The 26,577-nt window shown below is 41.8% G+C and overlaps 1 protein-coding gene across 1 annotated transcript in view; it reads right to left on the bottom strand.

Moving 5' to 3' along the window:
• Positions 1 to 5,494: 5,494 nt before the first annotated feature.
• MAMLD1 (mastermind like domain containing 1) overlaps positions 5,495 to 26,577 on the bottom strand; it is a 291,944-nt gene continuing 270,861 nt past the window's right edge. The window contains exons 3-5 of the mRNA XM_073599274.1: positions 25,770 to 25,907; positions 12,801 to 12,882; positions 5,495 to 8,410 (exon numbers count right to left, since the gene is read on the bottom strand). Coding sequence (XP_073455375.1) covers positions 7,386 to 8,410; positions 12,801 to 12,882; positions 25,770 to 25,907 — 1,245 coding nt within the window. The 3' untranslated portion in view covers positions 5,495 to 7,385. The remainder of the gene's footprint in view (positions 8,411 to 12,800; positions 12,883 to 25,769; positions 25,908 to 26,577) is intronic.

The raw sequence follows: 26,577 nt of genomic DNA, 5'->3' as shown, positions 1-26,577 counted from the left end.
TAAATTTAAGTCCCAAGGGTTCAGGGGTGACCTAACTGGGGATTAAGCCGTGTTACCCCCTGAATAAAGTTACGAACCAAAGAAAGCGAAGCAAGTGGTCGTTGAAATAATACTGATAAGGCCAAGACCTGTCCTTAGAAAGCACTCAAGGCCAGCTTTATTTCTCACCCCATCTGCAGTCAAGGATTCAACCTTTGCCCTTTTTTCTGGGGTACAACCCCTGGTCTCACACCAGGAGACATATGCTTCCCAGACTTCATAATATATAATTATGGAGACCGGCTCCCTTGCATTAACCAAGATAGAAACCACTGAACCTGACAGCCCACGTTTCTTCAAAGTGTGGGTCCCAATAGCCAAACTGTTAAAATTAGCGTTTGTAAAGTAGGATGGAATACCGAACCTTGCGAAAGAAGATCTGGCCGTGGCGATAGGGTCCATGGGTCCCCTACTGTTATCTTTATGATCTCTGCATACCAAGATTTCCTGGGCCCCGCTGGGGGCCACAAGAATCACTGACTTCCCTTCCTGCTTGATCCTGTGAAGAAGTCGTGGACACAGGCAGAATAGGAGGGGATGCATAAATCAGTGAGAACCAATTCCACGGGAATAGCAAGGCATCTCTTCCGCATGCTAGCGGATTCTTTGTTTTTGACACAAAGTTGTTAATTTCTTTGTTGAACCTGGATGTAAACAGATCTATGTCTGGGATCCCCCATCTTTGACATATTGACAGGAAGATATCGGGTGAAGGAGCCATTCTCCTGGGAACAACTGCTGGCGACTCAAGTAATCCGCCTGCCAATTTTCTATTCCTAGACTGAAGACCGCCGATAGGCAAAGTACATTGTTTTCTGCCCAAGATAGGACATGATTCACCTTTCTCTGGGCCACACAACTTCTTGTGCCCCCTTGGTGATTAATATAGGTCATTGCTGTGGCCCATAAATCAGTTCCTTTATGGCGCTGATCTTTGCCTGGGCCAAGAATACCCTTTTCTGGGTATGATCAAACCCCAGTACTTTAGCCTTTTTCAAGGTTTTAAAGAAGATTTCTGCCAGGTTGAGAATCCGACCTAGATATTCCAGGTAGTTGAATGTGGTGACCATACTTTGATCTAAGCGGGTTACCGACTGGACTATCAAGAACAGATCGTTCAGGTAAACCATAATCGTTATACCTTGGTCCCTTAAATTGACTAGAAGAGGGGCCATAACCTTTGTAAACACTCAAGGTGCAGTAGCTAGACTGGAAAGCAGAGCTACACGCTGAAAATGATGATTTTCCACCTTGAAAAGTAGATATTAATAGTGAGTGAGGAAATAGGCATATGGAGGTATGCATCTTTGATGTAGATTGACGCCTGAAGTTCTCCTTGTAGGATGGAGATAACTGATTGGATTGACTCCATGCAAAAAAAGAGTGGTTATATTCAGGAATTGAATTTAGATTTTTGAGATCCAGAATGTCCATTTGGATTTAACCAAACCCCAACCTCTGCTCTTACATGGGGGCCACCATGATAACTTTTTGATCATGGTGGCCCCAACCAATGCTTTAGAGAAAGCATTCTTTTTCTCTGGATCCTTAGGAAAGTTTGATCTGAGAAAACAAGAAGATGGGAACTCTTGGAACTCCAGTTTGTACCTTGAAGCTATTGAGGAAGTCCCCCATTCGTCTTGACACTCTTCCTGTCAGATCCTTAAGAACTGCAGAAGAATTCCCCCTATTGAGCATGCGGGGGGTGCCTCCTCATAAGGAGGCTTCAGTATCTTGTAGGTTTCCTCCCCCAAGACCTCTTTTGTCCCTGGGGTTAACTCTGAGAATTACCTTTTGAACCTGATGGCGGAAGCAATCGAGACTGCCTGGAGGCTGATGCCCCTGGCACAGAAGAGGGAGCTTTAAAACAAAAATACATTTACTCCTTTTCTTAAATGGCAAAAGGGGTACTTTTTCCACTAGAATTTCTTTGGATGTATTATCCAAAACCCCCAAATAGCTGTTTCACCGCAAAAAGGAAGACTAGCCAGGAGCTTCTGCATGGTGCTTAGCGAAGGGCGCAAGGCCTGAAGATAGAATCTCTCATAGCAACTATTGCAAACATAAAGCTGCCAGAAACTGGGCCTGCTGAGCAGGATAACCTTGAACACCTGTTTAAACTGGTCTCTCAATGATTAAGCAATTACTGTCAGCGCAGTCTGAGACACTCAATCTGCCAGAGAAAAAAGTGTTTTTGTTTTTTTTTTAATAGGAATTCCAAATTTGTATCCGTTGGATCCCTAAGCATTTGAGCATTGTCTGTCGGACAAGTCAAACTCTTATTCACAGAGGATATAGCAGCGTTAATTGCTGGTATACCCTACTTAGTGAATTTCCTCTACAATAGGATAAAGTGTGAAAAACTTTTTTAGGAGGGAAAATAATGCTTATCTGGGTGATCCTCTCAGATACAAAAAAGCTTTTCCAACAATGAATGGACAGGAAAAGGCATGCACAGCTTGAGGAGGCTTTAGCGAACTCAAACACTCAGTTAAGGGTACATAAATGTGGAGCGGACCATTCAGCAAGAAATTGCACCATCAATCTTAACCCCTTCCTGATGACTGTACGCATATGTGCGTACTCGGCTTTCCGGGGTTATACAGGGATGATGCCCGCAGCTGCAGGCATCATCCCGGTACCGTTGTTTTGAGCGGGCGATCGGCTACCCATATATAACAACCGATGCGGCTAAAAGCCGCTCGGCTGTTATACCTGAGGAGCGGGAGGGGACATCCCCCCCTCCCGCCACCTCCCACTGCTCTTACCGGGCCTCCCGTGCGATCGGGAGGCCCGGTGTCCAATCGGCTGCCTCCGGCGGCTGTGGGAGGGCTGGAACGAAGCTGTGGGCGGCTTAGTTACAGCCTTCTCAATGTAAACGCGGATGCGACGTCATGACGTCACTTCCCGTTTACTCGGCTGCCAATGGCGCCGAATTAAAAAAAATACACAGTATTCAGAATCGCCATTTTCGGCGATCTGAATACTTTGAAGTGCAGAGGAGGGATCGGGGGTCTTTTAGACCCCCGATCCCTCCATAAAGAGTACCTGTCACCACCTATTACTGTCACAAGGGATGTTTCCATTCCTTGTGACAGCAATAAAAGTAAAAAAAAAACATTTTTTTTAAAACACAATTTATAAGTCTAAAAATAAATAAAATAAATAAAAAAAATAAATAAATTTTTAAAGCGTCCCCGTCCCCGCGAGCTCGCACAGCGAAGAAAACGCATACGGAAGTAGCGCCCGCATAGCCCTAGACCTCCTCTAGCCCTAGACCTCCTCTGTAACTCTAACCTGGTAACTGTAAAAAAAATTTAAAGTGTCGCCTATGGAAATTCATAGCTACCATAGTTTGTCGCCATTCCACGAGCGCGTGCAATTATAAAGCGTGACATGTTTGGTATATATTTACTCGGCGTAACATCATCTTTCACATTATACAAAAAAATTGGGGTAACTTTACTGTTTGGATTTTTTAAAATTCATGGAAGTGTCCCTTTTCCAAAAATTTGTGTGATATAAAATATTGTAACAATCTCCATTTTATTCTCTAGATTCTCTGCTAAAAAATATATATATAATGTTTGGGGGTTCTAAGTAATTTTCTAGCAAAAAATATGGATTTTAACTTGTAAACACCAAATTTCAAAAATAGGCTTAGTCATGAAAGGGTTAAGATTGAAACAGCTGATTCTCCCGCATTTGACACCTCAGAAGAGGAGTCATCAGCCTCACCACGGCCCCCGAGGGAATTCGTCTTCTCCTGCCCCTAGTTCCTCAGTTTGAGGGTCCTGGGTAATGGAAGAGAACCTGTCGCATTTTGACCCACATTGGGATGCCATAAAGTCGCTAAACCTATCATGGCTGAGGAAAAAAGATCTTTTTAGTAAAATAAACAGGGGCTGCAGTGTTGAAAACAGTTGCAAACATTTCATGGCCCCGATGCTCACTCTGACCAGCTACCCCCTCTCAGGGGAGGATGCCATTTGTAGAGATGAGTAGGCTTTCCAGAGTTTGAGGGAGACCCTTTTAGCTATTTTTTGGGGGTGTTTCAACCCCCCCTTCTGACCTTAGCCCGATGCACAGGTACTACCAGAAGAAATCACATCCACTGCTTGAGCAATAGTCCAGCCACTGCTGCTGCTATTAATGCTCAGCCTGATGCAAATAGTAAATGTGTTCAATAGGAAATGCCTGTGTCACCAAAACCTCTTTCATGCTCCTCTTTGCTCTTATGTCTCTCCGACAATTTTGCAGCCAGCACAAATGGATTTGCACAATTTGCACAATTTTTTTTTTAAACACACTCCCACATTGGAGGACACCAATGCCATGCTAAGCCCTGCTACCACCTCACATCGCACGCAAGAATGGTCATCCGATCCAACGGGATCGGCTTGTGAGTGAGGGAGGGATGGCGTGGAGGAGACCTGGAAGTCACTGCAGAGTAGGGGAGGTGAAAGAAAATGGCATTGCCGATCGTTTGTAGTTCTCCCTTATACTCAGCTTTATGAAGAGGGGGAGAGTTCAGCCCAGGTGGGGGGTGTCTGGAGGAAGCAAAACCCCCCAAACTTACCTCAGGTCTGCCTGCTAGCCGGAGGAAAAAAAGTCTGCTGCTTCTTTGACACAGCGTGATCTCTGAGCAAAGCATGAGAAGGTACACTTAGGCATGACAACATTTACTTTAAAGGAGACATTTCATAAGAAAATGTAAAAATTCCTCAGAAAACTCCACTTACCTTTCTCGCCGCAGGGTTTGGTAAAACCAACAGACCCAATCTTCACCCTTCACGGTGGGTTTCGTTAACAAACCTTTAGGAACTGGGGATCCTCGGGGATCCCACAATTCTGGACCTGTAATAGCACCCCACCAGTAAAACTTTATGGCCTTAATACCAAAAATACTGGATCCCGGGGTCCAGCTCTCTAAAAAGAGAAGCATTTACAAGCAAAACGTTGTTTCTTCGGATACAAGGCCTGGGCACCATTCAATTTGGCTTAAAAGACACTTTGAATGGATTCGGCTGCATAGCTAGCCCCAGCAAGGATTGCTCAAGTGGAGCTCAACACTGCACATCTTCACTCGTGACCAACACCTTAGACACTGGCGAAAAAACTGAGATGCTCCCGGTATGGGAAGGGTTATATAGGGAGGCAACTTCCTGTTTAGGGTGTGCCAGTGTCCAGCACCTGAAGGTGGACTATAACCCACATAGTAATTAATATGGCTCTGTGTCCCGTGATGTACAATTAAAGAAAAATAAATTTAAAGCCAACGTTTTGGACTGTGTGTTGGGTCTTAGTACTTTGATAAGTATAAAGAAACCTGACAGGAGTTTCAACCAATCCCAAAACTGAAAAAAGATTTTGTAAATGGATGAATCTCCACTTTCAGAAAGCCCTCCTGAAGGAAAAACTCTGTATTAACCAGACTGAGAGACATAATTTTTCCCTGGCTCTTTATTATGGTATGAAGAAAAACATCATTGATTCTGTGCTTGATGCAGACATTATATTACAAATGTATTACAGAAATATGGTGCGACTATTAAAATATGATTACACAAAAGTATGAACATTAAAGGTTTACAGTACAGTGGATTTTTTTTATAAACAGACTTTTAAATATACATAGGACAATATTAGCTGACAGAAAACATCATAGACAAAATTGACAAAATTTATGTCTAGGCTTTTTCTTCAAAACCTTATTTTCAGGAAAACATACTTGCAAAAAAAGCCTTAAAACCAGGAACCAGTCACCTTTATACTACAAATATATACAGAGGTGTGCAAACCTACAATGTTTTTGTAATTAAATTTTAGACAAGCATTTCATTGGGTTGGCTTTTGGTCTTAGGTTACCATATGGGCGTACAAAAGATAATTCATCCTGGTCATACCACATTTGTTATGCTATTTTTTTTAACTAGGCTGCAATCATTTCAGGGCACACTAGGCCTTTGTCAGTTGCCACCTTTTGGATCTGGGGATCCATTTCCTTTCTACCCATCTATTCTGGCAATTTTCTCTAAAACATTGATGTATCTTGTATGACAACAGACTGGCAGGGGTGCCAGTCTGCTGAGAGCAAGGCCAAGCCCATAAGTAATTTTTACTGACAGTTATGGTGCATCACATCAAATTTTGGTCCAAAAAGCAGCTGGAGGGGCATCGGCATGCAGGCAATCTGCAGTGTCCTAAGACCATTTATTACTATAACATTCAATAAAAGGGTTCATATAAAGATGTTTAGCTGCTGCTACTGAGATAGTAAGAAATTGTGCCAGGAACAAACAACTTAGGCTACTATGTGACCTAATATCAGTCTCATACCACAAATAAATATGAAGAGCAAAATAACTTTGTTAGGAACTGAAAAACACATTTTTTGCTTAAGTTCTACAGATCTGCATTGTAGAATGTAAAGGTCACAAAATAAACTTGAATTTTTAAAATGAGAGCGTCTTCGTGATCCTCAGACTAGTTACAGCTCAAATAAACTGCAATTACGCTATGGACTCCCCCTCCTCCTTTTTAGGCTTCCCATAAACATTAGATAAGTGTCTAAAAATAGGCCATTTTGAACTGAACATCATATTTCACTCAAATTTTTTTTTATGTTTGCTCCCTAGTAAGTATATTGTCACAACTGTGTACACCTCTTTTCTATTGCAGCATTTAACCTTTGCTGAACACTTGTCCAACGCCCTTTTGTAACATGTCTAGAGATCTCAATATAATTATATGCTGTGCTTCTGAACGGACAGAGAGAGGTACAAACCCTCTGGAGAACTGCATTTTCATGCTTGTTTATAAGTCCACATGTTTAACAAACTGCTAGTAAACATACTATGATGGCTGGCAATATTGCATACTAGATCTGTGGCAGGATGTTAACCTGGTATCCAGGTTTAATTTGTTTTGCTCATAGGCTTTTGTTCCTGGAGCCAGACTACAGAGAGTTTAATATTTTATATATCAGGTATTTTAATGGGCAAATGTATGGCATGCATTGTATTCAGTTTGCTTTGACACCTCTACATTTTGTTATGTGAAAAAACATAACAGTTATTTAGACTGTAATACATAGTATTACTGGAACTAATGATAATATTTGCATATTTAAAACAAGGTATTATAAATGAAATTCCTATAATGTAACAAAACATTATGCTATATTTTATGTACAGTCACACACAGAAGTAGAAGTACTTCTATTTATTCTTGAAAAAAACATAATTTAAAAAATATTTAAATATTTACAGGCATCAGAACAAGTGTTAGCATTAACCTCTTATTTCAAGTCACGCGACTTATGGATATGTTCAAACCACCATGGGCTACACTGGTCCTGGGTTTTGACTGTGCTGCCCCAAAATATCATCCAGAATTGTCAAGTTGTTTAGCCAGTCTTCGTCAGGACTGCTGGTATTACCTCCCTTCATTAGACAGTCAATAAAGTCTGCTTCATTGCAATTAGCAGATAAGACAGAGTTATTCTGTGTTGTTACAAAGTCATATTGGTGGAGATCTGCCCCAGAACTTAGTCTGTCAAAAGTTTCAGGGGTTTGGACAGAGGTTGGTCCATATGAAGGTGGACCGAGCTGACCAGGGTTCATTTGGTTAAATGTGGAAACACCTTGTGGCATGGTTTTCATTACATTGATAGAAGCTAGCTGCCCTCTGGATAAACTGTTTCCAAGGTTAGGATTGTTCAAGGACCCTATTCCTGGATTTGTCTGGGACAGACCAAGTTTTTGCATTTGTCTTACTTGAACTCCAGGAGCAATCTGGTTAGGAGGAACCACTCCCTGGTGGGGAAACTGCTGGCTTGCCATATTTGGTCTGACATTTTGCTTGGTGAACAGTGGATTGTTTGGAAATTGCTGCATGCTGGGATCCATTTGGTTTTGACCTGGTATTCTTGTAACACCAGTCTGAGTCCACATCTGAGAAGAAGGGTTAGCATAGACATTAGGAATTCTTGATATGCTGGCCTGTCGCAAGTGTTGCTGAGCTGCAGAATGGGTTATTAGTGAGCTGGAAGTATATCCAGACAATGTCATTCCTGGACGGACAGTGGATTGGCTGTGCACAGTTTGGCAACCAGAGGTCATGCTCAGTGCATTCTGGTTTTGCCTAAGTGGCATATTAAAATCTGAAGATCCTGGGAAAATTGCTTGCTGTTTCCCAGTATTGTGCGGAATCATCACCATTGTCCCACTGTTCTGATTCATTGTTGCTGGCGTCATTCCACTTCCCATATTGGTCTGAATTAGACCTTGTGTTGATGTCATCATTCGGTGGCTCTGAGGAGGTGTTGGCATGGGCTGAACACAATCTGTACGAAGATTTTGTGGAAGGGCTGCAGAAAAGAAAACACATGTTAACATATATATTTGAGCAGTTAATGTCATGCAAAAGTGCAGTTGGTCATGCCACAACTATATTTTTGATTAGTGATCACCACCCATTGCCTTTTGAAAAATGTAACTATTATTATGTTATGCATGAAACATACTAGAAAGCGCACCTCTGATTTTGTGGCACATAGTATACAGCAAATCAGGAGAGTAGGGAAGTTTTTCATCCTTGCTTTTTCAATTAATAGTATTTTAGTCCTTCCACTCCTCTGTATGCATGTTTTCCTGAGTGCTAGGACTACAGGATGGGTTTCAGTTTAGGCTGCATTCACATTATAGTGTTTTGTGAATTTGCACATATACATGTATTTGCATGTTGTTGAGCTATGTGCATAGGGCAGCCTATTCATTTCAATGGACTCCTTATGTGCAAAAAACACAGCATAAAATCTCATGCACCCTTTTCAGCTTTGATTTTTTTAGTGTTTTTTAACTGTGCTTGGGGTGATATAACCAATGGGCATTCAATAAAATGCTATAGTGTGAATATAGCCTTGGATAGAAATAGATGATTTGGTAAGTCAAAAGAAAAGGACTCAAATATACTTTAAAGACATGGCTACATTTACACAGAAAACCTTTTTTATAATTTGTAGTAACAGTTACCTTCCCTACCCTCCAGCTTTGTTTTATCATTTACGTTATAGCCACACTGATTTTGATATTCCAGTCATTTGATATAAGCAGTAGGCTATAGAATTCTTCTCAGCATCCTTCTTAGGTATCTTCAGGTATCAATTGTTTAGGCCCTTTTTACATGTGTTCTTATAGATGAATAGTGTTGCAAAACTCACAAGATATCTTTTTGTATAGGTAATGTGGCAGAGCATTGCCCTGCCAGGGTCTAGAAGGAGGTTATGACCCAGAATTCTCAACCAGACGGGTCGAGGGGCTCCATGGAGCTTGTGACATGAAGTGGAAACTGGCTTTTCAGTTTCCCCAGTATTTTCTTAAATTCGTTTTGGAACCTGGAGGCTGGAGATTTCAAAGTGATCTGGGTGGGATGAAATCTCCAATCCTGGATACAGGTATTCAGAACAGCCAGCATACTAATTGGTCAGGTGTGTGCTGGGCTTTTAGTAATAACCTGATCATGATTCTAGGCTCCAGCCCAGCAGACAGGAGGTCTGGTGCAGAAGTCAGGAGGGCTCCACGTGGGAGCCAGTGCAGCAAGAGGCTGCTAGCTGTGTGCACCAAGTTGGTCTGTGAACAGTCTGTAGAACATAGACAAGGGCCTGGAGTGTAAGGCCAGAGCGGCAGTGCTGCAAGTGAGAGCCAAAAAGGCTGAATGTAACTTATGTTGATGGGAAAAGGAATGCTGAAAACTCCTGCAAGGGAAACTCATGTTTTGTGTTTGAACTTTCTTCGGTCGCACTTTTACTGGCCAACTCTCCCTGTTGGCCACGGGATGACTGCAAACATTTTAAAACAGGAATCTGGGCTTGCAGATAAAGATTTTTTTCCCCACAACATTATCTCCCACTGTATTCCACAACCAGGGACAAGAAAACAAATAATGAACAAACGAAAGACTAAAGTCTGCCCAAAAGTGTCTACAGTATATACAGGCTGGACAGGGACAACACAAACTGTTAAGAGACATTCCTGTAGGATGCTAGTAAAGAGAACACTCCTCTGTAGTTACTAGCCCTCCAGTATTGCCATTGTTGTAAAACTTTTTTGCTTTTAGCCAAGCTGTAGGTTCTACTGACTTATCAATTCACACTCATAAGGAACCTCACCGTCTTGTTCATCTGAATTCCAGTGCTTAGCACCCACAATTTCAGGAATTATCATGAAAAAACATAATTTACCCTATATCCAAATACAGGAGCTGATTGGGAATTTAATGGTCACTAGGACAAGAAGCACAGACAGCAAGGATTCCTGCTTGGGGAGAAGAGGGGACATTTACTGGCAGACAGCAAAGCATACAGAATGTAGTGGTTTTGGCACAGCATACAGGGTGCTGCAGTCAGGATTTTGTAACATACATCACATATGCCTGACAGTCATACTCTGTATACTGTGCTATATGTGATATACCTTCTACAGTCGCATGGTACATATTAATGGCCACTCTTCCTGAATGTTTAACTTTGTGTGATGGAATGTATTCTGCATTTTCCTGAGTCCCGCACCCTATATGCTGTATTGCACATTACATACTCCTTTCCTGACCACTGCACACTGTGCACCAGGCTGTACGCTACACAGTGCATTGGTCAGTAATATGTAATCTAAAGCCTATTGTAAAGATAATAGTGGTCAGGAGTATGCAACGTACAACACAGCATACGGATTGCAGCAATCAGGATTATGTCATGTACAATGTACGTTACATTCTTCTGACCATACTCTGTATGCTCTGCTGCGTGGTACATAACTTTTATTGTTGCATCAACATACTTATAACCACTGCATTCTGTGCTCTGAACTGTATACTACATATCCTTGATCACTACATTCTGATCACTCTACTCTGTATAAACTGTTGACTCCTGTATTACATATTACATTACATATTAATTACATATTCCTGACTAAAGTGTTCATTGTCTTAAAAGCTGCTGGTTGCCAAGTAGACCCTGACTATTTTAATGAAGTACTTATTTATTCTCAGACAACTTGTTGGCTCTGCCTATATTCTGTGTGTAGAAAAGCCTATGTAATGGATATAGGTGTGCGCGACCTACTGCATTAGGGTGTGCACCCTAAAGCTCAAATACAGCTCTTCAGCCTCAGATGCACAGTGCAGTGAATGAATAGGAAGTGCTCTGTGCTGAGAGGCTTCATGTTCATTCACAAACTGAATCATAGTAAACACAGTTTACTATACTTCAGTTATGCATGGACACAGTGAGCGAGTGTGTTCATTTAGAAAAGGAAGGGGCCAGTAAATTACATATTTACAAGCCCCTTCCCCTGCTCTCCATCCTGAAACATCCTCCTCAGGAAAGGAGGGAAGCCAGCAGCACTGCTTGGCCAATCAAGATGAGGGAATCAGCATGTGAATTAGTGATTAGGGTGTGCCCAGGCACACCTGGCACATCCCCTGTGCACACCTATGGTAATGGAAGAGTTTTAGTTTTTAAAAATGATTGTGCTGATGTTTATGTGTGTCTGTAAGACTATTGCTTGTGGCAGATAATAAAGCATATTTTGTGGGTATAAGGACTGTGGCATATGATTTCTATACATACACCCCTCACGTTTTTGTAAATATTTTATTATATCTTTTCAACACTGAAGAAATTACACTTTGCTACAATGGTGCAGGAGAGCAAGGTCTCTAACATCCACCAGCTCCGTAATGTTGTCATGAAGGAGTGGAAGAGGACTCCAGTGGCAACCTGTGAAGCTCTAGTGATCTCCATGCCCAAGAGGGTTAAGACAGTGCTGGAAAATAATGGTGGCCACACAAAATATTGACACTTTGGGCCCAATTTGGACATTTGCACTTAGGGGTGTACTCACTTTTGTTGCCGGCAGTTTAGACATTAATGGTTGTTTGTTGAGTTATTTTGAGGGGACAGCAAATTTACACTGTTATACAAGCTGTACACTCACTACTTTACATTGTAGCAAAGTGTCATTTCTTCAGTGTTGTCACAAGAAAAGATATAATAAAATATTTACAAAAATGTGAGGGGTATACTCACTTTTGTGAGATATTGTATAGTGAGTAGGCACAGGTTCTATTAGGTATGCCCCTTTAAAGCCCTCCTGCTGTCAGTGAGGCCACACCCACCATACACCACAGCATGCTATAACCCTTCTTGCTGTATTCAAATTCAGAAAACATTTGGCTGGCATTACATTTTGAATGATTTTTAAACAGAACAATTGAGTACCTAAGCCTATTTGGATTACCAGCCTCTTTTATTTCACTGATCATTTAGACCAGTGCAGTGCTGCCATTCACCAGGTGAACCTGCTTACAGAAGGGGAGAGCAAATTGAAGACCCAATCACTATGCTGCAACGCTCTTAATTGAGCAGTCACAGGCTGGTGTGGTCTGTAGACCATTGTAGTCTGTTGAGAGTCCTATGACCTGGTTATGGTGTCTGGAATAACCCATCCATTCCTGAATTTCAAGGATGAATGAACAGAAGTAAAAACCTTTGGGATACCTCTGAGAGGTCAAATAGTTCACATATACCTTATGTATTTCAGTGGCATCCTTAGCTGTTTATTTCATATTCTGTTGAGAATCTATTTCCTATTCTATTTGCTATTGAGATAAGTCTGAAGTAGCAGGTTCATTCTGTGAACATTTTCGAAGCACAGTATATGCTTTCCAGGAAATAACTAAACTGTTTTCCAACTTACATTGAAACTGATTCATTTGCTGTGCTACAAATGCATTGCGCTGTTCAGATGTCATGGCCATCATAGTTGTTCTTGGTTTCACCTGAAACACAGAAAAGTATATCAGTACCATATATGTATACATATATTAATGTTGTCATTGCATGTAAATAGTCAGGTAAAAGATAATCTAGACCTTTATCAGTTCTCAAAATACAATATTTACCTGCTCTCCTGTCTACAGCTGGTGCTGCTGCACAGCTTGTGAATAGGTGTAATCACCTGATTCTGTGTTATTGCCTGTGATTAAATATATCATGTGACCAGAAGCACAAATCCTCGAATTCTATGGAATGACAGACTACCTTACCATGGTATTAACAACTACTCATAGCAGCATATTTTAATGTTGACAATGCAAAGTGCAGGAGTGCAGGAGTGCAGGCACCAAGAAAGAGATGCTGAAACTTTAGATATCTCACAGTACCGGTTTCCCAAAGAAAAAAAGCCTGTGATTACATGAAAATGTATTTTAGTGTAAAATTCTTCTTTGAACTGTTTTTCATAACAATGCTGGTAAAACTTTGAATGGTTATTTATATTACAACGCTGTCAAAAAATATATTATAGAAGTAGAAGATCATAATAAGCTCTTCGTTTTCAAGGATAATAACAAATATCACTAGTGCTTGCAACAATTTACACCACCCTATTTGTATTTTTATAGAATGGTATATGTGCATCTCACCATTTAGCTGGCCAAACATATTCGATATATACAGTACTCTACAGCAGTAGTCTCCAAACTGCAGCCTGGGGGCCGGATGTGGCCCTTTGCCTGCCTTTTTCTGGCCATTGGGCCCCTTTACTCCCACTAATGCAAGACACTATTCCTCCAAATGACACCAATAGGGCATAATTCCTGTTACTGACATCAACAACGGGGCAGTATTTCTCCCACTGACACCGATGAGGCATTATTCCTCCCGCTGACACCAATGATGGAGCACTATTCTTCCCACTGACACCAAAGATGGGGCCTTATTCCTCCCATTGACACCAATGATGGGGCACTATTTCTCCTACTGATACCAATAAAGGGGCACTATTCCTCCCGCTGACACCAATGATGGGGCATTATTCCTCCCACTGACACCAAAGATGGGGCCATATTCCTCCCGCTGACACCAACGATAGGGCACTATTTCCCCTACTGATACCAACAATGGAGCAATATTCCTCTCACTGACACCAACGATGGGGCACTATTCCTCATTCCTCCCACTTACACCAGATATAGGGCACTATTCCACCCACTGATACCAATGATGGGGCACTATTCCACCCACTGAGACCAGCGATGGGGCACTATTCCTCCTACTGACACCAATGATTCGCCCTTAATGGCAAAGATGCATTGCTTCCTCCTACTGATGCCAGGATAATTTCTCCCAATAGCTGCAGTGTGACCCTCCTAAAATCTGAAGGACTATAAACTGTCCCTTTGTTCAGAAAGATGGAAGATCCCTGCTCTACAGCATAACCATACAATTTCAATTCAAGGGATTATAGTCTCGACAATCCTAAAAAAATATTCTGCTCTGAAACTTTCTTTGGAAACGATATACTGTATGTTATTTACAGACGACTGTTTCAATGCCTTTCTGCTTTAAACTCTAAAGGAGAACAATCACTTGATTCCCCCATCCAAGCTAAACAGTGTAGATGGACAAATCTGCAGTACCGACTATTGTATTCAGACAGCCAAAACCCACCATTGTCAAAATACTCCAGAAGTGTCTGTACTTGACTGGATGCAGGCGCTGTTTGGCCAAGAGTTTATTGGCCATTTACTTTGACTGAAGTGGTGGTGGTTTTCATATGATTTCTGGGAAATTGGACCCATGTATGGCCAGCTTTGGTCTGAATGTTTTGGGTAAAGGTGATGTGTGTTTGAATTAGATGACAGAGTGTATTGTAAAGATAGCACTATGGGGTTGATTTACTAAAGGCAAATAGACTGTGCACTTTGCAAGTGCAGTTGCTCCAGAGCTTAGTAAATGAGGGAAGCTTCACTTTGAAAAGAATACTCAATCACATGCAAGAAGAATAAAAAACACAGCATATTTGCTTGACACGTGATTGGATGATGGAAGTCAGCAGAGCTTCTGCTCATTTACTAAGCTCAGGAGCGGCTGCTCTGTACAACATGCACAGTCTATTTGCCTTTTGTAAATCAACCCCCGATGTTTACATATTTGGGGAATGAAAGGGTTCTCTTTAAACACATAAAGTAAAAAGATCCCTTTAAATTGCTATGCTGTAGCCTCAGAACATTCATTAATGTTATTTATAAAATGGCAACATTCTGTTTACACAATACACAATAACTCACTTTTCCAAAAAGGACCTTCACCTAATCCCTGCTTAAAGAGCAAGCTAGAATTTACTGTAACTGATCATTGTGGAATATTTATTTGACATTTTTTGAATACAGTTAATAATATTATTCTCACAAATGAAATGGGCTGTGCAATGCAAGATACATTTGCTACTTCCACGTTAGTTTATCTTCCTGGGAAAACCGATTTCGCTTTAAAAGGATTATAGAAATCTTTCACATGGGCAGCCGGGTGGGTGGTAAAAACAGAGTTGTGGTTTTAACCCCCCCTCGGATGCTCATGCTTATTCTAACATGACGGTCTGACAAAGCTGTATACTGTATGTGCCAAATTTTCTGTGAGGATGTCCACCTTTTAATTACTTTTAATGAACATAAAATAAGCTAAAAAGTATGGAAATCTCTAATTTTTCCATGCAGGGAAAAGCAACAGGTTTCCTTTAATACCCCTACCCCAGCAGGAGATACTCATCTTTACTTCTCTCCCCCAAAATGCTGGGGACTGATAAAATTCTATTACTTCCAGATATGGATAAGCATGAAATCCACCCCACGTTAAAGTGCCTGTGCTTGATGACTGGCTCAGTACTGTCATAATGAGGCAGAGGGGTCTTTAGCCCTGTGTAGACCAAAGGCAGATCCAGACTCGGGAGGGGCACTGCCAGAAAATAAGGTGTTGCTTACAGAACTGTATTATAATTAGATTAACCGCTTGCTGATCAGCTGCAGTACATATACTGCAGCAGGTCGGCTCTATTGCACGAAACGGCTTACCTGTACGCCATTTCGTGCAATAGCCAGCGAAGGCACGCGCGCTGATTGGCCAGAGGGGGAGCCAATCAGCGGGTCTGGCGGAAGCGATGTCCGCCGGCCACCCGCGCTTGCTTCCCACAGAGATAGAACAGCGGTCTGCAGATGTAAACAAAGCAGATCGCCGTTCTGTCAGAGATGAACAGAGTGATCTTGTGTTCCTGCTAACCAGGAACATGAATCCATCCCCAACACAGTTAGCAAGCACCCTCTGAACATCCCTGATGTTAACCCCTTTCTAGCCAGTGTCATTAATACAGTGACAGTACATATTTTTTAGCAATGATCACTTTATTAGTGTCACAGGTCCCCAAAAAGTGTCAAAAATGTCAGTTAGGTGTCTGATCTGTCTGCTGCAATGTTGCGGTCCTGTTAAAAAAATCACTGATCGCCGCCATTCCTAGTAAAAAATAAATAGATAAAAATGCCATAAATCTATCCCATAGTTTGTAAACGCTATAAATTTTGCGCAAACCAATCAATATACGATTATTGGGATTTTTCTTTTACCAAAAATATGTAGCAGAATAAATATCGGCCTCAACTGATGAAGACATTTTTTTATAGCAAAAAGCAAAAAATATTGCTTTTTTTTTCAAAATTGTCACTCTTTTTCTGTTTATATCGCAAAAAAATAAAAACCGCAGAGGCGATCAAAAGAAAGCTCTATTTGTGGGAAAAAAGGACATCAATTTTACTTGGGTACAAAGCTGCACGACCGCGTCGTGTCAGTCAGTTAAAGTAATGCAGTGCAGTATCGCAAAAAATGGCCTGGTCATAAGGGAGGGGTAAAACTTTCCAGAGCTGAAGGGGTTAAGACTAAACAAGTTAAGACTAAAAGGGCATTTTTTTTCCATACATAATGGCACACATGTATTTTGTGATTTGACTTGACACATGACATTCATTCATTCTTTTTTTTACTCACTTTTAGTCAAATAATTTGGTGCTCTGGTAGGGGGAGGGGCTCCCATGTAGGAGCAATGGAGTCGAGTTGGTTGGATCCAGTAATTGAACTGTCCGCAGCCTTCTTCTTCCTGTATTCACGCCGCTCTGCAGACTGCAAGGTGGAGAAGATGGAGGGAGGAGGTGGGTGGAGCCAACACCCACTCAGGGGCGGAGGCCTGCAGTCAGTGTGACTGTGGACAAGATGGAGGGAGGAGGTGCTGCCGGTGGGTGGGGTCAACACACTCAGGGGCGGGCGCGGAGAAGGGAGAATGCTGGCGCTCTGCCACTACTGCAGTCTGCCGCAACAACTGTTCCCCTATTTGAGGCTCCAGGCAGCTCCTGTCACATCGGCTCTGAGACTCTGAGTCCAGCGTGACTCACTGACGTCACGTGTTCCTGGACGCCAGGCCCAGGCGCTAGCAACTAGTGCAGGGGTGCCAAGGCAGCAGCGCAGCTCCACCCACCTCCAGGCTCCTCCTGATCCAGGCGTAATTACACACTAGGCAAGTCTCTCTCTCTGCCCCGCTGATTGGCTGATGTGAAACAGAGAGAGAGACTCGGGCAGAGCTGCAAATGTCATGTCAGTGTGATCTTTTCCGGGGGGGGGGGCAATTGCCCTGTTGCCCCCCCTGGATCCACACCTGGTGTAGACTCCAGCTAGAGTCACTTGGAGCTTAAAGAGCTTAAAGAGGAAGTAAACCCTGGTGGGTTTTACTTCCTCTTTTTTTCCCTGCAAAGGTAAAGCATAATGGGCATCGCATAGTAGCCCATTATGTGTCACTTACCTGACACAGAAGCCCGCGCTGTCGCCGTTGTCCCCACGAGCAAAGGCCTTCCATCTTCACCCCTCTTCCTTCCGAGGCCGCGAACTCCGGCTCTGTGACTGGCCGGAGACACGTGACAACACTTCACATGTGCGCGGGAGCCGCCAGTCACGGCATGACTCCTATTAGAAACGCCACAATGTGCCCTTTCTAAAGGGCGCATACACCGATGACATCGGTGCATGCGCCCTAGTCATTGGCGCTCGCCTTTTTAGTAAATATCTCCTAAACCGTGGAGGTTTAGGAGATATTTCAAACACTTACAGGTAAGGTTAATATAAGCTTACCTGTAGGTAAAAGTGGATGTACAGGGTGTACAGCCACTTTTATTAGAGCTCTGAAGGAGGGCATTAAAGTGAACAATGCAGATCAAAGCAACAGGTTTACTTTAAATCAGCACAGTTGCATACAACATGGTGCATGAAAGGAAAATATAGTGGTTTACTGCCTCACATACCATTTTCCCATATTGAGTATTAGCAAAAAAAAAAGGAAATAAAACAGATATTTTTGGTATGCAAAAAATACAAATATACATCAAATGTAAAATACAAACATTTTTTTTCATTTAAATAGAGCTCTCACATTTTAGAACAATCAAGTTCATAACTATACATGCTCAATTACAGTATAACATATTTGTATTCATCGCAAAGAATCCTACACATGCAGGTATTCATTCCAATGTGTTTCCTGGAATAAAATCCACTTTTCCTCTGAAGCATTTGTTTAGATGGTGAAATACATACAAAAAAATAAAAGAAAATAAACCATATGTTACAGATGTACAAATAACACAGTGGGGTTGATTTACTAAAACTGGAGAGTGCACAATAAGGTGCAGCTCTGCAGAGAAACCAATCAGCTTCCAGGTTTTATTGTCAAAGCTTAATTGAACATGCTGATATTAGAAGCTGATTGGCTACCATGCACAGCTGCACCAGATTTTGCACTCTCCAGTTTTAGTAAATCAACCCCAATATGTGCAAAGTCCATGTCATGTGTCACCATATACAGACCTCATCTTATTGATCATATTGAATCTATGGTCATAAAGAAAAAATGTAAACCAATTTCTAGTACTGAGATGCCAGAATTGAGGAGCAACTGTAGAAAAGAGTTATGGATATATGATGGAAAGCCTGTGGGGTAGCGAGCAATGGAGTAAATGAACCCTTGATGTCAAGTCCCCCAGCAATATGGTACATCCAGCAATATGGTATGAGGCTGTCAACTGGATGGAGTGTTTCCATATAGGGATCACTCTAGGCACCACTGTTGTTCCCAGGGAGAGAGAGTAGGGCATGCTTCCTCCTGCTCCTCTAATCTCCTGCTAAAGTCTGTGTGCACATTTAGGACATATTTACAGTACTTATAGCAGTGGTGGCCCGTGCACTGTGGGCGCACGGGCGCCGCCCACCCCTCCATGCGCCCGGCACCTTTCAGGACACTGGATGCATGGATTCCTATGACGGGGGCAGGAGGGTGTGGTACATTTTGAAGCACCTGATTAGAGCCAGAGGCTCTAATAGGCTTCAAAATAGGGTGGGCTCGGGCGCAGAGAGTGCGCCCTGATCCCACCCAATTGTGTAACAATAGCAAATTAATTTTCGCTATTTTCACACTAACCTTTCTCCCTGCCAATCAGGAGGCAGGGCGTCAGACCTGTTTCCTGATTGGCCAAAGCGCCAGGCCACCTTATCGGAAGCCTGGCGCTTAGGAAGAGGAACGAAGGACACACACGCTGGAGCGGAGGTCGCCGCCACTCTGGTGCACTGTCTTGTAGAGGAGCTGCTGCCTGGCGCTGCGGTAAGTGCTGGAGGGGCGCGGGTTGGGAAAGTCAGCGGGCACAAGTGGCTGCATTTGACAGGCACAAATGGCTGCATATACTGGGCACAAGCGGCTGCATATACTGGGCACAAGTGGCTGCATTTGACAGGCACAAATGGCTGCATATGATGGGCACAAGTGGCTGCATATACTGGGCACAAGTGGCTGCATATACTGGGCACAAGTGGCTGCATATACTGGGCACAAGTTGCTCCATATACTGGGTACAAGTGGCTGCATTTGACAGGCACAAATGGCTGCATATGATGGGTACAAGTGGCTGCATTTGATGGGCACAGTGGCTGTACTTGATGGGCACAGTGGCTGTACTTGATGGGCACAGTGGCTGCATATGCTAGGCACAGTGGCTGTACTTGATGGGCACAAGTGGCTGCATATACTGGGCACAAGTTGCTCCATATACTGGGTACAAGTGGCTGCATTTGACAGGCACAAATGGCTGCATATGATGGGTACAAGTGGCTGCATTTGATAGGCACAGTGGCTGTACTTGATGGGCACAGTGGCTGCATATGCTAGGCACAGTGGCTGTATTTGGTGGGCACAGTGGCTGCACATGATGGGAACAGTGGCTGTATTTGGTGGGCACAGTGGCCGCATATGCTGGGCACATTGGCTGCATATGATGGGCACAGTGGCTGTATTTGGTGGGCACAGTGGCTGCACATGATGGGCACAGTGCCTGTATTTGGTGGGCACAGTGGCTGCACTTGATGGGCACAATGGCTGTATTTGGTGGGCACAGTGGCTGCACATGATTGGCACAGTGACTGTATTTGGTGGGCACAGTGGCTGTATTTGGTGGGCACAGTGGCTGCACATGAGCACAGTGGCTGCACATGATGGGCACAGTGGCTGTATTTGATGGGCACAGTGGCTGCATATGATGGGCACAGTGGCTGCATTTGATAGGCACAGTGGCTGCATATGATGGGCACAGTGGCTGCATTTGATGGGCACAGTGGCTGCATATGCTGGGCACATTGGCTGCATATGATGGGCACAGTGGCTGTATTTGGTGGGCACAGTGGCTGGACATGATGGGCACAGTGTCTGTATTTGGTGGGCACAATGGCTGTATTTGGTGGGCACAGTGGCTGCACATGATTGGCACAGTGACTGTATTTGGTGGGCACAGTGGCTGCACATGAGCACAGTGGCTGCACATGATGGGCACAGTGGCTGAATTTGATGGGCACAGTGGCTGCATATGATGGGCACAGTGGCTGCATTTGATAGGCACAGTGGCTGCATATGATGGGCACAGTGGCTGCATTTGATGGGCACAGTGGCTGCATATGATTGGCACAGTGGCTGCATATGATGGGCACAGTGGCTGTATTTGATAGACACAGTGGCTGCATATTATAGGCAAAGTGGCTGCATTTGACGGGAACAGTGGCTGCATATGATGGGCACAGTGGCTATATTTGATGGGCATAGTGGCTGTATTTGATGGGCACAGTGGCTGCATATTATAGGCAAAGTGGCTGCATTTGATGGGAACAGTGGCTGCATTTGCTGGGCACAGTGGATGCAACTGATGGCACAGTGGCTGCATTTGCTGGGCACAGTGGCTGCAATTGATGGCACAGTGGCTGCATTTGATGGGCAAAGTGGCTGAATTTGATAGGCACAGTGAGGCTGCAATTGATGTTTTTTTAAAAGTATTTTTCTGAATTTTTCAGTTTGTTTGCGCTCCCCCCCCCCAAAATTTTGAGCACCAGCCACCACTGACCTATAGGTAAGCCTTATTAACCCCCCTAGCGGTATTCCCGAGTCTGGCTGGGGGTGGATTTTTAAAACCAAAAGCGGTATCCCCGAGCCAGACTCGGGATCGCATTGCAGGATCCTTGTAGAGGATACTTACCTTGTCCCCTGGATTCTGCGATGTCTCCCCGCTGTGATCTGCGAGCCGCCGTGTCTCGCTCGATTCACAGTGCCGAGCTCCGTTCCCTGCGAGCGTTGCGACGCACGGGGATGGAGTTCAGTGCCAAATTCAAAAAGTAAAACACACAGTACAGATACAGTATACTGTAATCTTACAGATTACAGTACTGTATCAAATAATTACACATCCCCTTTGTCCCTAGTGGTCTGCCCAGTGTCCTGCATGCAGTTTTATATTATAAAAACTGTTCTTTCTGCCTGGAAACTGGAGATTGTCCATAGCAACCAAAACTGTCCTTTTACATCAAAAGTGGTTTTAGACCAGCTAGAAAACAATGATAATAAATTAGAATCACTCGCAGAATTGAGTGATAGCGATTTGTGGGGAAATCTGTCATCAAACACTAAAAGTAACGAAAGCGACAATTCTGCAACTGAGCAAGTTTCAGTGTTTTTAATTTGATTACATTATTGAATAATTTTTATTATTATTATATTATTATTTGTTATAATTATTTATAGTTATTTATTATATTATAATTTTTGATTTTGTTTTTCAAACTTTATCATACCCGTGATGTCTACTAGACTCTTGTTTGGACAGATTTAAGTGAATTATTCCTAAGAATTACAGGCCTACAATATAAAACGTCAAATTTCTGTGCAAAATAATTGTACCGCTTTCAGCACCTAAAATCTGAAATAATCATACCGCCAGGGAGGTTAAAGGCTTACCTATAGGTAAAGGTCAGAGATGGGAGTTTACACCCACTTTAAGTTCAGATTTTAGTAAAAAGATTATCAAGATATCCCCCTCTTATCATGTGGTCAGAAGTTATGCTATGTAATCCCCTTTTGTCTTACCCACATAGAAAGCATTACATTGACAAGACATCAGCACACTCACCGTGGAACAATTAACAAACCGTTTTGGAAATTACAGTTCTCCATTAGGTAATTCAATTTCTTAGATAGGAAAATCTAGGTACATTGATTGCATGTTCCACAATTGAAATCTTTTACTCAAAGGTGCATTTGTTTGTTTGTTATTGTCATAATGACAGTGAACTAAAGAGTCTTTTAAATAGTTTGCTCTTTTGGCTTTAGATTCAGGGTATTCTTTTTTGAAACACTAAGTCTAATATCTCTATGTTGTTGATTATATATAGTAATCAACTTAAGTATGGGGTCAGAAAGGATGGTAAGGCCTTAGTTGCAGATCAATAAAAGGCTGGTATAAGTACCATCATCCCAGGGTGGTATAGTAGAAAGAGATGTGAGGGCAGAAATGTGGCGGCAGTTGCTGCTAATGCCTATTCACATATGTACCCCCATTGGTTGAAAATTGGGACTATTGCTAAGTTATTTTAAATTACTTTATAGATTTGTTTCTCCTGAAGAAGCGGTTCCAGCCGCGAAACCGGTCGAGATAAAAAACTCCACACATATCCCCTGTAAAAACTCTGCGGTTTACCCTCGCTGTATTCAGTGTGGTATTTGTTTTTATGGTTGTATGTAATTATTTTGTGTTGTAATTTGATACTTTCAATTATTAAAATTTATATACTTTTTTAGAAGTTTGTAACTGCAATATCATTATCGAGTACTGCAATAGTCCCAATTTTCAACCAATGGGAGTACATATGTGAATAGGCATTAGCAGCAACTGCCGCCACATTTCTGCCCTCACATCTCTTTCTTAAGTATGGGGTCACTTTTTACTGTTGGATTTCCTTTTTGTCTGTAAATACGTTTTTCTCTGGGTTGTCCGCTTGTCTTCTTCAGAATATTTTACTATATCCTCTCTGTCCGAGTCTTTTGTAAAGTTTTTGAATTATGATGGCATTAAATATTGACCATATAGAAAGGATCTAATAAAAAAATTTAGGGTGGTCACTTGAGGGATTTGAATACTATTTGTAGCTGCTACCTTCCAAAATAGGGAAGTACCAATCTTATATTTCTCTTCAATATAAAAGAAAAGGAAATTTTATCACAACTCATTTTTTTACACAAATTCCCTTAATAATAATTCTGTACCTGTCCAAATAATAAAAATAGTGTCAACTTACCTGTGCCATGTCATGATATGGCACAGGTACACTAACAAATTTATGTCAGACAGGGTACACATTACCCCCATTGCAATGGCATACCGTACTTTTGAAGGTAGTGGAAGCCTACAAAGGTAAAAGTATTGTTTTCTGGAATGAATGGCAACAAATGAATAACAAAGACGTTTTGCTATGATATGTCCACCTCTTCCAAAAAAAATGTAATCTTACTATGCGAAATGCTAGAGTTTAAGGCCTTCAGATCAAAAGCAACCATCATAGTTTCATCTAGGATGTCAAACCTTCTAATTGACTTAAAAGGTGTAATGTTTAAAAGATAAATCTTTGTACATGTGATGATCAATAAATGTATTTGCATGTTCAGTATATGAAACTGATATGGGTCTCCCTGGTGGGCTGGTAATGTTTTTTGTACTTTTAGAGAGTGTACTGTTGTTTAGATATATTTTTATACCATTTATCATGTGACACAATCCTAGGCAGCAGATACGAGGAGAAGGACATGAACGTGCCCTTATCTTTCTCCCTGGAAACAGCAGTGGTGGGTAGAGTGGTCTTTATATGGGAGCACATCACTCAATGAACAATCTCATACCCATAAATGTTTTTGAAGGAGCAAACTTTCCATTTGGTATTCTGTGGGGGACTTGACATCATCAGGGGTTCATTTACTACACTGCTGTCCTTGCAGAAGGTTCCACCAATATCCTTGTCTCTTTTATTCAGCTGCTCCTTAATTCTGGCACCTCATTACTGAAAAGAATGTATACCTTTGGGTATGTTTTTACAAGCTGGTTCTTTATAAAGATGAGGTCTGTACATTGTAATGTATGAAATAGACTTTGGGCAAATTCTTTTAGATGTACATATGCATAGATGTGCATAGCCTATTGCATTAGGGTGTGCACCCCAAAGCTCAAACACACATAAACTCCACCTACTATCTCAGGGAGGAGGCTCTTTTGGTGGGAGACAGTTGAACCTAGCCTTTAATATATTGGGGACATTTACAGTGGCCACTGGCACCCCCAACCACCCACCTGGTGCCGCTCCTGGATAATGCTAATGCACATGGGGGATGTACATCAGTAACTTATATGATTTGTTTATTTGTTTATTTCTTTTACAGGATGCATTTCACCATCTGAACTTCCTTACATCAGGGGTCTCAAACTTGCAGCCCTCCAGCTGTTGCAAAACTACAAGTCCCATCATGCCTCTGCTTGTGGGAGTCATGCTTGTACTGTCAGCCTTGCAATGCCTCATGGGACTTGTAGTTTCGCAACAGCTGGAGGACCAGTTTAAGGCCCCTGCGATACATCATTGAAAAAGTGGACTTTGTTCCAAGAAATGAGTTGGATGAATATCTTCATGTGCAGGATTCTTTGTGATGCATACAAATATTGGATTATGGATACATATGAACCTGATTGTCCAAAAAAAATTTTTTTTTGTCTATGTCATACTACATAATTTAGAATAACATTTGGTGTAAAAAAAAAAAAAATAGTGTACATTAATTCAATATACTTTAATAACAGCATCTGTCTCTGAAATAATTTGACAACAATCCAAATATCAATGGTGGTTGTGGTGTTTTGGAAATACATTCTGTTTTATTTAGTTTATAAATAGTATGCAGTACCCAATCCAACCATTTAACTTTCAGTAGCTTCTGGGGTAGAAGTAATAGAGTCAGTCAACTCACCTTAAAAAAAAAAGTGAAATGGTCTTACATTAAGTTTTTTTTATTCTGCTTTTTGTAGTTGTACTTTTAGAAAGATTAAGGAGTAGTAAAGTTTGCCATTTAGTAGGCGAGAGGGCTTCTCTACTAAGTTGACTTCTATCTGCTGTATGCTGTAACATAATGAATGCTGATCTGTAGACCTGTTCTAGTACCAGGGTCTCTAACCTGCTACTTAGAAACCTTCTCACATAATTAATATGCATTATCAAGTTCCAGTTTCCTTTTGCCTGTCTTGATTAAGTAAAAGACTGATTGGTCAGTATAGCTTATTGAACACCACAACACATTGCAATGTGCTATAAAGCACAATATTATATTTTTTGTTTTCAGTAATAAAATTATACTTTTTTTCTGCACAGCCCTTGGGTTTCCTTTTGAATTCCATTACACATTTCATAAACAAGTTTCACCAAGGTGGGGAGAAAAGAAAAGATTTGTACAAACCTGCTGCCTTCTCATTATTTGCTCCTTCAGGATTGCATTGCGTATATAGCCATTAGCTGTCAGAGGAGTAGGCCCGGGGCCTGCACTTGGTATGGAGCCTCCTTCTTGCATTCTGGGAACTATTCCAGCATTTGGATCCTGCCAGCAGAAAAGAGAGAAAAAATAAAAACAAACCATATGAGAACGATTACTAAATTGAAATCCCACCATATTTTGCAACTTTCTTATTATTTAATGTTCTTTTCAGTCAACTATATTCTCCAGATTTGCCTTTTGTATGAAATATAAATTTTAAGAGTTTTTAAGGACTGTAGTGATTGAGAAAGTTTGGAAATGACCCCAGTGTGTGTTACAGAAACACGTCTCAGGCAGTACAAGTTACTGAAGTTTCACAGTGAATACTGTTTAAAATATAACTTTCATTACACCATCGTAATTAATATGGTAGCTATAAAATGAAAAACCTTAAACCAAGAAAGGTCATCACACTCTGGTCTAGCCACACAGTCTAGCTTAGTGGGTCTCAACTCTAATCCTGAAAACCACATGATAATAATATATTTAGTGATGGCTAAATCAATATCACACACAATGATAAAAAAGAAAATGACTATGAAAATATGCTATTAAATCACATTAAAGTGATTTTTAGTATCAGCGCACAAAACACTGCTGTACAATAGTCCAGAGAAACCACAATTTTCTCTTAACTTGGGAAATCGCACATTATGCGATTTGTCTGTTGGTGTCGAGACATCAGAATTACAATTGAATATACTGTACAGAGTCCAGTTATACAATATACAAA

The sequence above is a fragment of the Aquarana catesbeiana genome, linkage group LG09 (assembly GCF_042186555.1).
Source record: "Aquarana catesbeiana isolate 2022-GZ linkage group LG09, ASM4218655v1, whole genome shotgun sequence".
NCBI lineage: Eukaryota > Metazoa > Chordata > Amphibia > Anura > Ranidae > Aquarana > Aquarana catesbeiana.
This window is presented reverse-complemented; position numbering and strand designations above follow the sequence as displayed.